The sequence below is a fragment of the Cygnus olor genome, chromosome 5 (genome assembly GCF_009769625.2).
Source record: "Cygnus olor isolate bCygOlo1 chromosome 5, bCygOlo1.pri.v2, whole genome shotgun sequence".
NCBI lineage: Eukaryota > Metazoa > Chordata > Aves > Anseriformes > Anatidae > Cygnus > Cygnus olor.
The window spans coordinates 29,740,748-29,755,187 of record NC_049173.1 but is presented as its reverse complement, the minus strand read 5'-3'; the positions used below and the strand labels follow the sequence as shown (position 1 = coordinate 29,755,187).

At 39.3% G+C, this 14,440-nt stretch overlaps 1 protein-coding gene across 1 annotated transcript in view; it reads right to left on the bottom strand.

Moving 5' to 3' along the window:
• Positions 1-615: 615 nt before the first annotated feature.
• Positions 616-14,440, bottom strand: part of PTPN5 (protein tyrosine phosphatase non-receptor type 5) — an 81,372-nt gene continuing 67,547 nt past the window's right edge. The window contains 4 exon segments of the mRNA XM_040560181.1: positions 616-984; positions 4,277-4,390; positions 7,589-7,756; positions 11,385-11,487. Of these exon segments, the coding sequence (XP_040416115.1) occupies positions 891-984; positions 4,277-4,390; positions 7,589-7,756; positions 11,385-11,487 (479 nt within the window). The 3' untranslated portion in view covers positions 616-890.

The following is a 14,440-nucleotide window of genomic DNA, read 5'->3' as shown; positions in this document are numbered from 1 at the left end:
TTAAAAGAATAATAAATCCTCACCTCAAATTCCTCAAATTTATGGGGAAGTTGTATTGGGATTATGATTTCACTATGCAAAAAGAGAAAATACTTGCAAAAGTCAAATCTGGCTACATGGTGAGATGCCAAAATATTGACAAAGGAAAGGTAAAATATGAAGAATTCAGATTAACTTCTCCCCTATCAACCTTAGATTCACCCAGCTGTAAGGATACCAAGGTATGTTGCTGGTAGGAACTGGAGGCAAGAATTTCACTCACATCAATGAAATAATTTTTTTCCCTTTAGTTCTGATAACACTGGTGGGGGACTGCTTTAAAAAAAAAACAACAACAACAACAACAAAAAACAAGCAAACATGACGTGTGAAACATTTCAACATGAATCTACTTGAATCTTTCAATGCAGAGGCTCAGAAGGTTTACGATATACACAGTATTTGGTAATTTTATATGTAAAAACAATCAGAAAGAGGCAAAAAGTTACTTTCAAGCTTAGTCAACATATGGCACATTTCAGCATGACAATTCAAAAAGTTTCACACTGTATTTGGATAGAATAGCAATTATCTTTTAAAAATAGCAAACTGAAGACTGATTTTTTTTCTTTTTGATTTTGTAACAAATGAAGCTACTATCCTTATTTACAGTATAAATAAGCCTTTTTTGGTGAAGATTATGTCCTGTCACATATGTTTAAGACAAGGCATACCTCAGCTCTTAAATGTCAATGCAAACAAGAGCATAAAAGCAATATCAAAGTAAAATAATATATCTTTCTCTCCAGCTAAGACAGCCAGGTTACCATGCATCTCTTATCAGATCTGAAATATATCTGAATGCAGTCAAAAGTTCTCTTGGTTTTAGCCTTTAGGAATATCATGAACACTTATTCTTCTGCTGCTCTAGAAAGCTGTTTTCCGTACAAGCTCATGACATGATGGACAAATTGATACTGTTCACAAGTCTGGATCATTCCTCCCCTGAAAAGGAAAGAAAAAAAGGGGAGGGAAACAGTAGCCTTATTACATGCAAATAACATACTAGGAAATGGCACAGCTAGCATGAAGCTGGTGTTACACACAAAAAATCTATTCTAAAATTTCATGAAAGGAGTGAGAAAGCACCCATTGATTGTAACCAGCTTGCAGTCCAACCTCGAGCTCTGTTCTGAAAGTTTCTGCTAACCAAGGAACAGAAACAAGTCAGAACAGGAACAGCGGAGGCCTGAATCCAGTAAGACAACGCCATCTTCATTTGCATATATATGGCTGTAGCACCTGTATTCTAAGCACCATTTTAAACGTCGCAAAAAGAAACCCATACCTCAAAGCTCTACACGGACAGATATGAGCTGGGGGAATATAAAGAGGTGAAGTAGCTCCTGTAAGACTTCACAGTTGCACTAGGGACTGAATTCAGGAACAAATTCAGGACTACAGAGAGCCAGGCTAGCCCAGAGAATTGATGCAGCACCCTACTTTCCCAGTCTGCAATGTCTTTGTGCCATCCCAGACTGTTGGTTTTTTTTTTGGGGGGGGGGTAAGATCACCAGCAAACCAGATGATTGAGAGCAGGATTTTGGAACAGACACTGTAATTTTTGCAAAGGACAACTCTAACTAGTAACTCAATTGACTGCCATGCACACCTTGACTAGTAAGAGACTCCAAGAGCAGAAATGTGTTTTGGTTCAGCTTTTACTGTTCTCTTTAAACCTGCAAATCTGAAAGGAAATGCAAACAGGAGCAGAAACAATTTGCTTCTCTGTGCATCATTAACCTGTGTATTTCTGCAAGTACCACATTAATGAACACAAATACTACAGTGGGAGACAAAAATGAATGAAAAAGAAAAACACCTTAAATTTTGCTAAGAGTACCTCATAACAGTGATACGATCTCTTCATAATTGATTATGAAAATAATTAAAACCTGTAGCTCAAATTCATAGGTTTACGCAAAATTGTCCCAGCACTAGTGCTGGTGCATGGATCCAGGGAATGCAGTGCCAAAAGGAGTCTGAAACAACAAGTAGCATTGAGGAATGTGGGAGCCTGGGGGTGGCCAGCGCCAACCAGACTGTGTCAGCTTGAGAAAGAGAACATGTGATGCCTTCCGTCAGAAATCAGAGGAAATTAATGGAAAGTTGCTTCCTCTGAGCCAAATGGGCAGCAGACTGGTAGCACCACCCTCAGCGACTGCCCTCTTCTCTGGGGCCCAGCTTAACAATTGTGGATCACACAGTCATGCTACCAGAAGGTAGATGAAGGTTCAAGACAACCTCCTTCTTCAGCCTCTTGCAGTTACTTTGCTAACAGAATGCTTGAAACACACTCTTAACAATGAGCAGGAATCATGCTTCAACCTCTCATCAATGAGCAAAGGGTGGGAAACACACAGAATGTTTTTAAAGAAACTATTTCCCAGCTGAGCATCTCTTCTCCATCTGCTCTATTTAACACAGGCTCATGGTTAGCGTCCTTCTGTGCCACGCCCAGCACTGAAATATATTTGTGTCAGTCCATGACACACAAGGAATTTTAGTCATATCTGGCAACTACTCCCCATGCAATCCCATTAACAGCAAGGTTGGACCCTGAAGTTGTAGCAACAGAAGCACTAGGGTGGCCATCAAGTTTCAGACCACAGGAAGTGATTTTCCATTTTATCTCGTTCCCTGTTTTGCAGTAGCTTCCTCCCCTTCCCACGCATGCATACCACAGCATGTGCTTGCAGTCCAGGCTTCAGCACAGAACAGAGATATTACTCTTTCACCCCTGCTTGCCACAGGAACCTTTCAAATTTGAGTTGCATTCTGGGGAAGGACAGCAAATGTGTCTCAGCACTGCAGGAAGGATGCAGGAATGATCACTTCCTTTCCTTAGTCACACCGCGTTATGTTAGGACCAACTGTTGGCCAGCAGTGCAAAGCCCAATGCACAGTTTTTTTGCAAAGGTAATCCGTGAAGGAATGAAGGGATTTTTCACTCCTTGAAGAAACCATGCTTTCCTATAGCAAGGTGGTGATTTGACTGCTTTCCATCTTGAGTATTTCCTCCCATGAGACTAAATGGCTTTTTCACATCCCACCCCACTAACAAGAGGTACACGGCAGCAACAGCGGCTCCTGCAGGCTTGCTTTTGCTCTGTGGCATCCTTTAAGCACGACCTCCCCTCTCCTGCCTCTACAAACGACTGTCAGTTGCCCTCTCCCAGCAAAGCAAGTGTTTTTAATCTGCTTTCTGTGCCAAGTATGTTTGTAAACAGGTGTCTTTGACCATCATTCGTGTGGCTATTTTCCCGTGTAATACTAGTCATGGACACAAGATATATCAGATACAGCCAGATACTTCACTGGGCCATGGATAATCACCACTCACTATTCATATTTTGGTTTTCTTTTTTCTCAAGAAGCCTTTCCTTGTTTGGCCTGAAATCCGTTGAAATAGCCAAATCTCCAAGCTCCTGTAGGTCCCTGTCTATCAGAGCCTCAGCAGGGCAGCAAGCATTTCATTTTCTGCCTCCCACTGAGCATAATTTCTCCTCTGAAATAAAGTTCAGCGTGGGGTTGAGGTTCTTTTTTTCCTCAGAAAAATCTTTGGTATGTTTTTCGTGACATCTCTTCCCCCGACTACATTTATCATTATCATTAGAGAGAGCACTGAGACATGTTTTGATGGCACTTGAAACCAGTGGGAGAGGAAAAATAACATCTCTGGTGCAAAATTCAAGTCTGTTTACTTCATAATCAAACTCAAGGTGGTGTGTTAAGAAATGCTTAACTGGAAACCATTGAATTTCTGGAGATTTTCACAGCTCCTTTCATATGTCTGCAAACACTTCAGCCTGTGCATGCTCTCCCCCTCCCCACAAAGTCCCAAGCAGCAGTGCCCTCCCAGCAGTGCTCACAGCTCCAAGTACGAGGCCAATTTTCTCTACTCCTGGGAGCAAAGTGCTGACCTACAGTTCTGAAACAAGTGCAACTTTGAGCCTTTGCTTCTGTATGAACATGGGGCCAACTCCTCTGCTGGTGAAAGGTCATTCCAAGCCTGCACAGCTGCACAGATTTGGATGCCAGCTATGAACCTAGCTAGGGATGTTTGTTAAAATTTACTGCTCTCATAAAACAGGCAAGACAGAACTGCTTAGAACAGGACAACTTCGTTCCAGGAATGTTCTCCCTCTTCCCGTTTTCTCCTCCTTAAGTAAAGGGAAAGGTTACCAATTTTCTTTTTCTTTTTATTTTTTTCTGGAAAATAAACAGGTTTTCTTACCTGTCTAACCGTAACTGGCAGGCTGTTCGCAATATGTCAACTATGCCCTCACTCTTCAGCTGTTTACAACAGACACTAGTTGCAATAAAGCAGCCTGTCCTCCCGATGCCTGCACTAAGGAAGGGAAAAGGAGAGAGAAGCAGTGAACAAGTTAGAAGGGCTTTGGAACTTAATGGCACTCATTTAACAGGAAAACCAGCAGTCAAACCCCATTATTCCTTTCCTCCCTCCAACCTCTGCCAGGTGGGTGCTTGTGAATATGAATGGCTTCAATGGGACAACACGATTCAGTGTGAGCCGCTCACATCAAAAGCACGATTATTTCACATACAGTGCCAAAAAACAGACTACCAGGTACTGTCTTACCTAATATACCATTGAATTTGTCAAACTAAGAAGTTAAATAGTATTTCTTGGTTAGACTTGCTTTGAGATCAACCCTTGCTTTGAGGGCAACCTTTGCTTTGAGATTCTTAATCCTTACAGCTTCTTTGAAAGCTATTTTTCATTCATATGTACAGTAAAAAAGCCCCCTTGCTTTAGTAATTCAATTTAGCTAACAACAATATGATAAGTATGGTGCCATTTGCTATCAGTTCTGCAATCTATTAATTCTCTGAATTAGAGTAGGATACAACAAATTCACTATTAAAGAAGCTTCACCTTTCCTGAACATCTCTGTATCTGATTCAGTCCTTGCTTAATGACCAGAATTGATTTTATTCTCAAGGCACAGTGCTACTGAAGCTGTGAATTCTTATCACCTTATAAAAAACTATGCAGCAAAAGCTGACAGCCCTTCTTATACGTTAAATAATAAAGTGAGCATCCTCAGGAATAATTACCTGACACAACTGTAAGAAATCCTGCTTCCATTTAAATTGTGCTAAAGTCATAACACAAAAACACTGGCAACAAATGTACCAGCAATAATGGAGTCTGCAGATAGCTGCTGCTGATTGACTCCTAATACTGTTTTTCTTTGATTGTATAGAATGTTTTTTTTTTTAATTCAGTATTTATGCTTGTTATGGAAACTGCATTACCAACAGCTACATTGTAATTGTTTTAACTCGTATTACAGAATGATTGAGGCAATTCAATGGAAGTTTGGTGGGCCATCTTACTCCCTAAGAGCTAATCCCAGTCTTATAGTCAAGTAACTGTGATGGAGGTACCTACCTGACTTTTTTCAATGTCCCTAAAACTCTGTGCCTCATGTCTCAATTTATCTTCTAGTTTGTTTATTAAGACTTCATATATTTCAGAGTTTCAAAGTACTCTTTGATGCATATGGATGCACATCAAGAGATTAAAAAAAAGAAAAGCCCCTCACCTTACATTTGATACCATAATCAAATAGGCTACTGTACGCATCTCTTGTATGCTGCTTCCCATCCATAGATCTCATTATTGTGCAAAGGGAGGGTACAACATTTTCAAAGACAAATAGTACCAAGAGAATACTTATCCCAGGCCAAACTGCAAGTCCCTCAGTGGCTGAAAAAAAGTCATAATCCTTTTTAAGACTGCCACACTATCCACAGGACCTTACCAAGACTGCTAGCCTCCTTTAACTTTACATTGCTTTAAGAATAGCTTCATGATTGGCTTGTACTTATTTTTTTTCTTCAAGGTGGGTTACTTTACATCACTGAAGGCCAAACCCACCAGATTATGTTCTACTGAGGACCTCCCACAGAGGCCAAAGGAGATGCAAGTACCCTGCATCTCAGGCCTTGACCGATGGCTTGCTGCACACACCGCTCTCAATTAGAGGCATCAGTTTAAATTCCTTCTTTGGATAAAATGACTGCAACTAAGAATAATCTGAAAGGGCTCTGGTCCCCACCTATCACATAAAATACTTCATAACCCTATTGCCATGTCTCTTAGTGTCTCTTAGTTTTTGTTGTTGTTGCTTTTTTTTGTTTGTTTTTAAATAAAAATGCCCTAATTGCCTCCAAATTATATCCAGATCATGGATGTGACACCATACAAGACAATGCAATATGCAAAGCACAAGTGACACAGTGGTCAGAATCTTCACCTGCAGCAAACACCATCCTTCTTCAATGAGATTTTGAGAAATACAGATTTCCAAGGGTAAAGGGGATCTTGTTACAAACTGTTTGTTATTTTTCTCTGAACTCTCCCCTATTTGTCAAAATTTGTTCCAAAACAGGCAGAAAAAGTGGACATAGCACCTTAATTATTTACCCATTCTGCATACAGAAAGAATGACAACTCTGCATTTCTTATTGAATTTCCTTTTCTGGATTCAGAACTGCATTTGACCTCTCAGTTTCAGCATTATACAGGGAGCTCATATACAACCAATACAACCTCCAAGTTATTTTTGAGACACCTGCTTTCCAGGAGATCATAGCCCTAAGCATGATATCCATTTTTTTCCTGGACATAGGATCTTGTCAGTAGCTACATTTAAACACATGTTCTAAGTAAACAAATCAAACAATATAAACCTGGAGAGATCTGATTCTAACACTAGTGTGGAATTATATGAGTATTCTATTAATAATTACTCTCTATTTGCTTATAGGTGGATCTTTGGCAACACTGGACTATGAACCATTCATGCCAGAGCCTCTTCAAAAAAACCACTCCTGTTATATGATATCTCATTTACTATAGCTTTTGATTAACGACCGTATGTCATTTCCTAGAAAATTTTATGCAAAACTAGGTGAAATTCCTTACAGAAATCCCAAAAGTACATTTATCAAAATGTACTTTTATTGAAATAATGGAAAATTATCCTGGCAGTACTACTGCATCACTTACTACACTTTTGCAATTTACCTGGAATAATTGTTTTGAGAACTGACTTGTTGTTTTCAAGTAATCACATTTAACCTTCTAAACACTAGCAAAACAAGACTTGCTTTTGTTCTCCAGAACTTCTATTTTTTTATCGGTAAAAATTATCTTATTATTATTATTATTGAAGTTAAGGGTTCTTATTTTTCTGATTGCATGCATCTTCCTACTCAGTTTCATTCAGTGTGTTCATTTTGGTAAAATGGCCCTTTTAAGGTTACTGAAGACATTTATTTCTGGTAAGACAAATGAAATGAGACTTATTACTTGTAACTGAGCCACCAACAGCTTCTGTGTTCAGCTCAGACTATGTGCGCGCAAAAGGTGGAAAGAGAAAACTTGAATTTAGAAGCTCCAAGAATATTTAAAGCAGTTGGACCAGATCTCTTACATGTCTGACTGATGGCCAATACGACAGTATGCCACTGTATGCAAAGGAGCCCTTTGAAGTTGCATACATCATTTATTTACCTGCAGTGAACAATCACTGGGGCATTCTTCTCTTCTGCACTCTGCATTACCTCGTCCACTTCCAGTACTAGCTGTAACAGAGGGGGAGCTTGATCTGGTGTCTTCTGGTCTGGCCAAGATGTGTACCAGTAATGTTTCAGGTTTCTGACTTCTTCTCCTTTCTGCAACCCAGTTTAAGATAAACATCACATCACAAAGTGTTTTTTTTTTAAATCTAATTGTAAAGTCATGTTGAATCCTTCCTTTAAGAATGTGGTGAGCAAATCAGTGCTAAAAGAAACAGAAGAACCAAATGGTGAGCCACGCAACACAGAAATCTAGACTCCAAAGATCAAGTCTGCACTTCAGCAAACTGCCTCAAAAAGAAAGAAAACCTACAACCCCCCCACCAGAAGTACTCTGCTCTTTTAGTGCCAAGAACTGTGTGCAAAACAGTCTGCTCCCTCTTGACAGATTCATTCAGCAAAGCCAGAGCTGTACTTGTGACATAATTGCTTCATAATATATTTGACAGACAGAGAGCCAGGAGCCATATCTCTGTCTTTGATAGCTAGCTAGCTAGATGAGGGATAGAGATGGGAGCTTATTTTTCTCTCTTTTCTGACAGACAGACTCTTATCAGTTTCCTGTCACTTCTCTTCTCTTAGACACAGTGACAGATTCAGAAACACTGGAAGATGAGAATTGCATCTAGTTGCAGTCCAGGGCTTTTCATGAGACAAATTCTGATTGCCTTTATCTCTCAGCATGGCTATGAATATAGCAAATGTGCCTTTACCTTTTCTGAGTGCCAAGCAGCACTCTGTGCCTCTAATTTTGTGTTCAAAGTGACATCCTTCTGCCTGATTCCTGAAGGTGCCAAACAACATGGAGCTCAGGGAATTGGCCTTACCCTTTCAGCCATTACATAAGCCAGCTGGCACATGGCTAAGCAAATGGCTTCAAAAAGTCCAGGAACTGAGGTGTTAGTTTCCACAACCTTTCCTTAAACACGTCTGGCTGAGTTCAAGAGATGAGGGGGGAAAAAAAGAACAAATTTGATTCTTTCTAAAGAAAGAGATGCAAAAATCTAGAAATAGTTTCTGTCACTGAGGCTAAGTCCCTATGACTATCAGTTGATGGATGTTAGAAGTGCTCCATGACTGCCACCTTCCACCCTTCTCCTGGGTTGGCAAAGCTTTGCATAGCTTCACTTGTAAACTGGACTGTGGAAGTCATCTAGTTCAATCTTTTCTCTTTCTCTAGTAGGATTAATTTTCACATGGATCAGGTTCACTCTTTGGGTTACTGCACATTCTCACAAATGCTTGTGTTGGACATGGGAGATGGAACAAGGGTAGGAAACGAGAGCTGGACAGAGGGAGGCTGGGCTTCATTTTAGTTGTTGCTCCAGCTTATGCTGGGTTTGAAGTGCTCATTGAAGTGCACAGCCACGGGAACCTTAAGGGTATGTCTCGCTCAGTTGAGAAAGAGAGTCTTACTACTGTAGCACAGAGCATGGCCCTAGGTTATTTACCTTTGTCAGAAGATATTCTGGTTAAGAGAGGATAACTAACTGTCATGAATAGCACTTTGAGCTCATGACAGTAAACCAGATCAGATTTCAACACTGCTCTGAAACATGGATATGCACAGTTGCCTTTCAACATGTGACTATGTGTAAGCCACAGAAGTTATGAATACTGTATTCTTAAGTGGGTCGTGAAAATTGTAATTCAAATGTTGTCAATAAACTCAGAGAAAAGTAAAGAGTTAAAGTCATCTGAAGAAAACATGAATCACTACATAAAACCACTCATTTGACAGAAACAGAAAAACAGCCAAAGTTCTAAGCATGAGCTCTGGATATCTTTAGTTTGTCTATGCTGTTACCAGTTCTGTGTTTCTGCTTATAGAAGCTTGTACACTTCTGATTTGACTTTAATAAAAATATTCTTCACTGGTGCTTCTTTGAGGCTGAGAATTCTTGGGATAATTCTGAAGAAACTCTTCTGGAAGAGACTGCAGGATTTTTATTGAGGAAATTGTTTTGTCACCGTAACTGAAGTGTGACCAATTCTGTGATATCATTATTCCAGAAGAATTAAGCTATATATTGGTTCTTGCTGCTGCACTGTATTGTTTGGGATAGGTTGTATTTAAGGTCAGTGCAGTCTGCAGTACACTTGTAAATATTCTTTACTTCCCACTTGTTGGAGAACATGATTTTCTCCTTGCTGCTTTCACAAAAAGCTATGAGTGACAGACTTTCCACACTCAGTCCAGACCTGAAATTTCACATACTGGCTTTCTGCCTATTAGCATATGGCTGAAGAACTTGAAAATGGTTGGATAAAAAGGAAGGCTTTTTCAGCTTGGAAAGAAATGGTGTTGTTATATTGAAGTCAAGGGTAGGTGTGGTATATTAAATATGTATTAAGTTTATGTAATAGATTGTTCTTATTAAAGCATATAGCTTGAGATTCAAGAACCTAGCAATGAAATCAGTTGTAAAATAAGACTGGTATTTTAGACTAAGTAGCACCAAATAATTTAAAAAAAGTAAATCTGCCTTTAAACTCTCTATCCACGAGATGATAGAATGGTTACTGGTATGTAAAATTAGACAAATAGCTGGAAAGATACTATGCTTAGAAACATGAGCAGAGAGAATTCTGTGGTGAAAGGTGTTGATAAAGGTCATCGGCAGTTTTTAATGTCTTAGAGTGAATGATTCCTTAAAGCATCTTCAAAGTCAAGTCAGCCTTGTGAACACCAGGAGCATTACCATACCACTATTATGACAAGCAGACCAGTAGTCCAACCACTGCAAGAAACTGAAGACAGGCAAGCAACATGAAAAGACTTTTGGTCAGTTCGCAACTCCTCCATTTCTTGTTAGAGCACAACAGTCATCTTAAGCATAAACAACTGGAGATATCTAGCAGTCTGACAACAGTCTAATAATACTCATACATAGACAAAAAATACCATGTAAATGTTTTCTAGGGTCTCCTATTACAAAATATGTAAAACTCCATGCAAATAAAGATTCCTATTAGTAATCAGTAATGCTTTGACTAAGTCCATGGCCCAAAGAACATACAAGCCTTTGAATTCTACAGAATATCATCACAGCGGTTAGTGGGTTATTCCACAAGCACTGTCTGTAGTATGACTTGCAAAGGCTGGTAAGACCACTGAACTAACTGTCACTCTTAGTGACCAGTCATAGACTATCCTGAGTTGGAAGTGACACAACAAGGATCATCAAGTCTGACTCCTGGGTCCACACAGGAACACCCAAAAATCAAACCATATTTCTTAGAGTGTCGCCCAAATGCTACTTGAATTCCATCAGGGTTTGGTGCCATGACACTCCCCTGGGGAGCCTGTTGCAGTGCCTGATCACCCTCTCGTGAAGAGCCTTTTCCTGATAAGAAAAATCCAAAACATGCATCTTCATGCCATTTCCTTGGGTCCTATTGCTGGTAACCGAAGAGATCGATCAACACAAAAGACACAGGCACAGAATGAGTCCACTGATTTCTTCCGCACTGAGTTAACCCTGTACTGCTAAAGTTGGCCTGGAAGTTTTCAGATTGTATGCACATGGTATAAATCTTGGATTGCTTACATTATTGTGGTATTTGTAGTTTGGTGAATTGGACAGAGCAATATGACTGCAGTAGTTAAAGTGATACTTGTACAGTAATTTACTGTGCAAATATTTCTACACAGCGCTCTATGAAGGCCTGGTTTAAGGGTTTAGGTAGCAAACTATTTTAAGTACATTTGAATGATTTACCTTGTAGGTGTGATGAGCCTTAAACGGTAATCATCTGCTTGTATGACTTGGTTAACTGTGATTTCTATTCCTTCGTAGGTGACCTGTTCCTCTGGCCAATATTCTGTGCATTCTGTGTTGCAATATAAAATAAATCTAGTTAAGCAGCCGTCAGGGAGGTTCATTTTTACTCCTCTGAAATTGGATTAGCGCATGCATAGATGAATATGAATGATGGTTGTTTCTATAATAAGTACACATTTCATTTCTATACAGGGACCACAGTTCTGGCAATTTTTGCTGCATTCATAACAGCTTGATTGCATGATAAAAATGCACAAATCAATAATGACTAACCACTGTTTTTAAATACACACATCTTTATTTAACTTTGTGCATGCTATACATTTGAGGTGTCACTAGAAAGGCCAGCAGCAACGTACTGTGTTTATTAATAGCCTGTGTTTTCAGATTAATTCTTTTCTTAAGATAATAATGATTAGCACAATATATAGATAGGTTGCTGCTATTTCTGTGGTGTTATAAATGGATATGGAAATACAAAATACATTTTTTCTACTTTTGATAAAGGGCCATTGTCTCTGAATATAGATTATCACCTGCATAGTTTTTGTACAAAAGAAACATGACTGGAGATGTTTGGGAATTAGCTTATGTACCAAATCCACTTTAAATGGGTTGAGGATCTTACATCAAAGCTAAGGAACAAAAGGAAGCAATAGCTATGGGATCTATCAGACTGCTACAATTTGATTTTGCCAAAACACAACCAGAGATGCAGCCAGAACTACCTGACAATTAGAGAAGCTGAAACCACTGTCCATATGCAAATCTACATCATGGTACTGATACTTGCACAAGTAGGTGGGATCTGTACCACTCGTGTCCTGGAAGGACTGAAACAATTGCGTTTTTTGTATGCAATCTCTCTTTAAGCTAATCAACATGCAAAAGAAGAAAGCACTCAACACGGTGTAGGGACAGGTCCATGGACAAGGAATGACATGAACAAGACAGTTTCTTAGAAAAGACTCCCTGTGTTAAAGCAAGAAACAACATCTTGTTATCATAAGAGAATAAGAACCTGCTGCTGGACAGACCCAGTTAAAGAGGATGGTTGCATGCTTTCTCTACTACACAGCAGCACACAGTCTTGAAGGAAGTGAGTTAAAGTTGTGTTTGCCTCCCTCCCCCACCAAGAATAATTCCATTTCAGGAGAAAGACTAACAACAGAAAAGTGTCTTGCAAAGTTACCGAGTCAAATTTGTGTGGGGGAAGAAGCAGTGCTGTTCCATCTGTATAGCGCATCAGTTAATAACCCACTGGGAATGTGGCCCACTGTGTCTCTGTAAAATTATTTACGCAGATCTCATTTTTACTTCCTCTCTTCTTAAACTGCAGAATCCATTGTAAAAATTGTCAAGTGCGCTAGCATCTATCAATAGCAGACGTTGCTCTGCTTCAAGGAGTGGAGTAAGATTGCCCACTCATTTCTGTGGGCTGTCTGTCAGTTCAGATTAGATGCGACAGAGGGCTGAGATACAGAGCTCTTCATACGCACATTAGCCAAGTCATTGCATTGAGCAGGAACACAAAGCCTCTGTTACTAGCATCATGGCAAAACAAAGGTTTTGGTTTTGAATCTACGTAATTCTGAGTCCTGTTATTCGTATATTAATATGTATTATGGAAAAGAGGGAATGATATGGGAGACATCCACATGAAAGGACTTACCCTGTATTTATGGCTGAGATTCCTGACACCTTTTAATTTTTGATACAAAATGTATCAGAAAAACTCAACAACTGTTACGATATAGACTGTAGCTAGCTCCACTCATATAGAGCAACACCACTGCACTGTGCTCCTTCCCAAGACTGAGATGATGGACGAAATACTTTGTCAGTGTGGATAAGAGGAAATTCAGATATAAAGGTTATTTTACATTCCTGTTATATGAAAACTATAGCAGAAGAACTTCTCAGCAAATACATCATTCAGGACCAATGTTTCCTCTGCTTCTTTTTCTCTTTCAAATCTCAAAGTCCTTTAATGATTTGGGTATACTATGTCATAATATTTCAACATCTTGTTCACCATAACCTGCCAACTCTGATCAATGAGCAAGTTACTCTTTCAGTGCTGCCTCAGATAGAAGTGGATGTGAGGACGTGAGTTTAAAATGTTAGTACAAACAAAACATTTAGATTAGCAACTAACCTTTTTTTTTTTTTAAAAAATCAGCAGTGCCCTGAGAGCATGTGTCCAATTTGCCAGCTGTAATAACTATATATACATTTTTTTTTTATATTGCAAAGCATGGTAATTCTGTGTTTGTCTTATCCGCATCTATTTTTTCCATTAAAATTCAGGCTAAAATGATTTACTTCACAACTGGGGAAAGCTAAAGGTTTGTGAACATGCAAAAATTATGGGCACTCAGCTTCCAGCTAGCACTTCAGGCCATCTGTATGACTATATTCTCAGTCTTAAGTGTCTGAAATGTCTTCTCCAAAAGAAATGTCCCTGAAACTCAGTAGTTCAGTTGAGAGCAAGCTTTGACAAATATTGCTGCTGCAGATAAGAAACACCGTTTGTATTTCTCTACTACAGCTTGCTGCCAGAGGTGAAGGGGGATGCAGAGCTCAACACATGCCCAGACCATATTCTCACATTCTACACTGCCAATAAAGGCGACAGAAGAAGATCAGCTACCGACCTGTAAACCAAAGACCAAGCACACAGTTCTTGCAACTCTGCTATGGGGTAAATTTTGCAGTAGGTAAATTAGTAATGAACAGCTGCAGGGCAGCAGTATTTATTACTGCAAATAAAAATAACATTAGGCAGATTACCCAGAAACATTGTGACGATTTACTTTCTAGAAGTACCAATTCCAGCAGGTTGTAAACAGAAAATTTCTGCTTCTTAATTTCAATATTTCAACAGCATTTCCTAGACATATTTGAGGAAAAGAGCCTCCATACCCAAGTCAGCTCTAGTTGTTGATTATTGTAACTATCTTTTACAAATCAGGGACAGCCTCTGAGAGAGGTGGCTATAG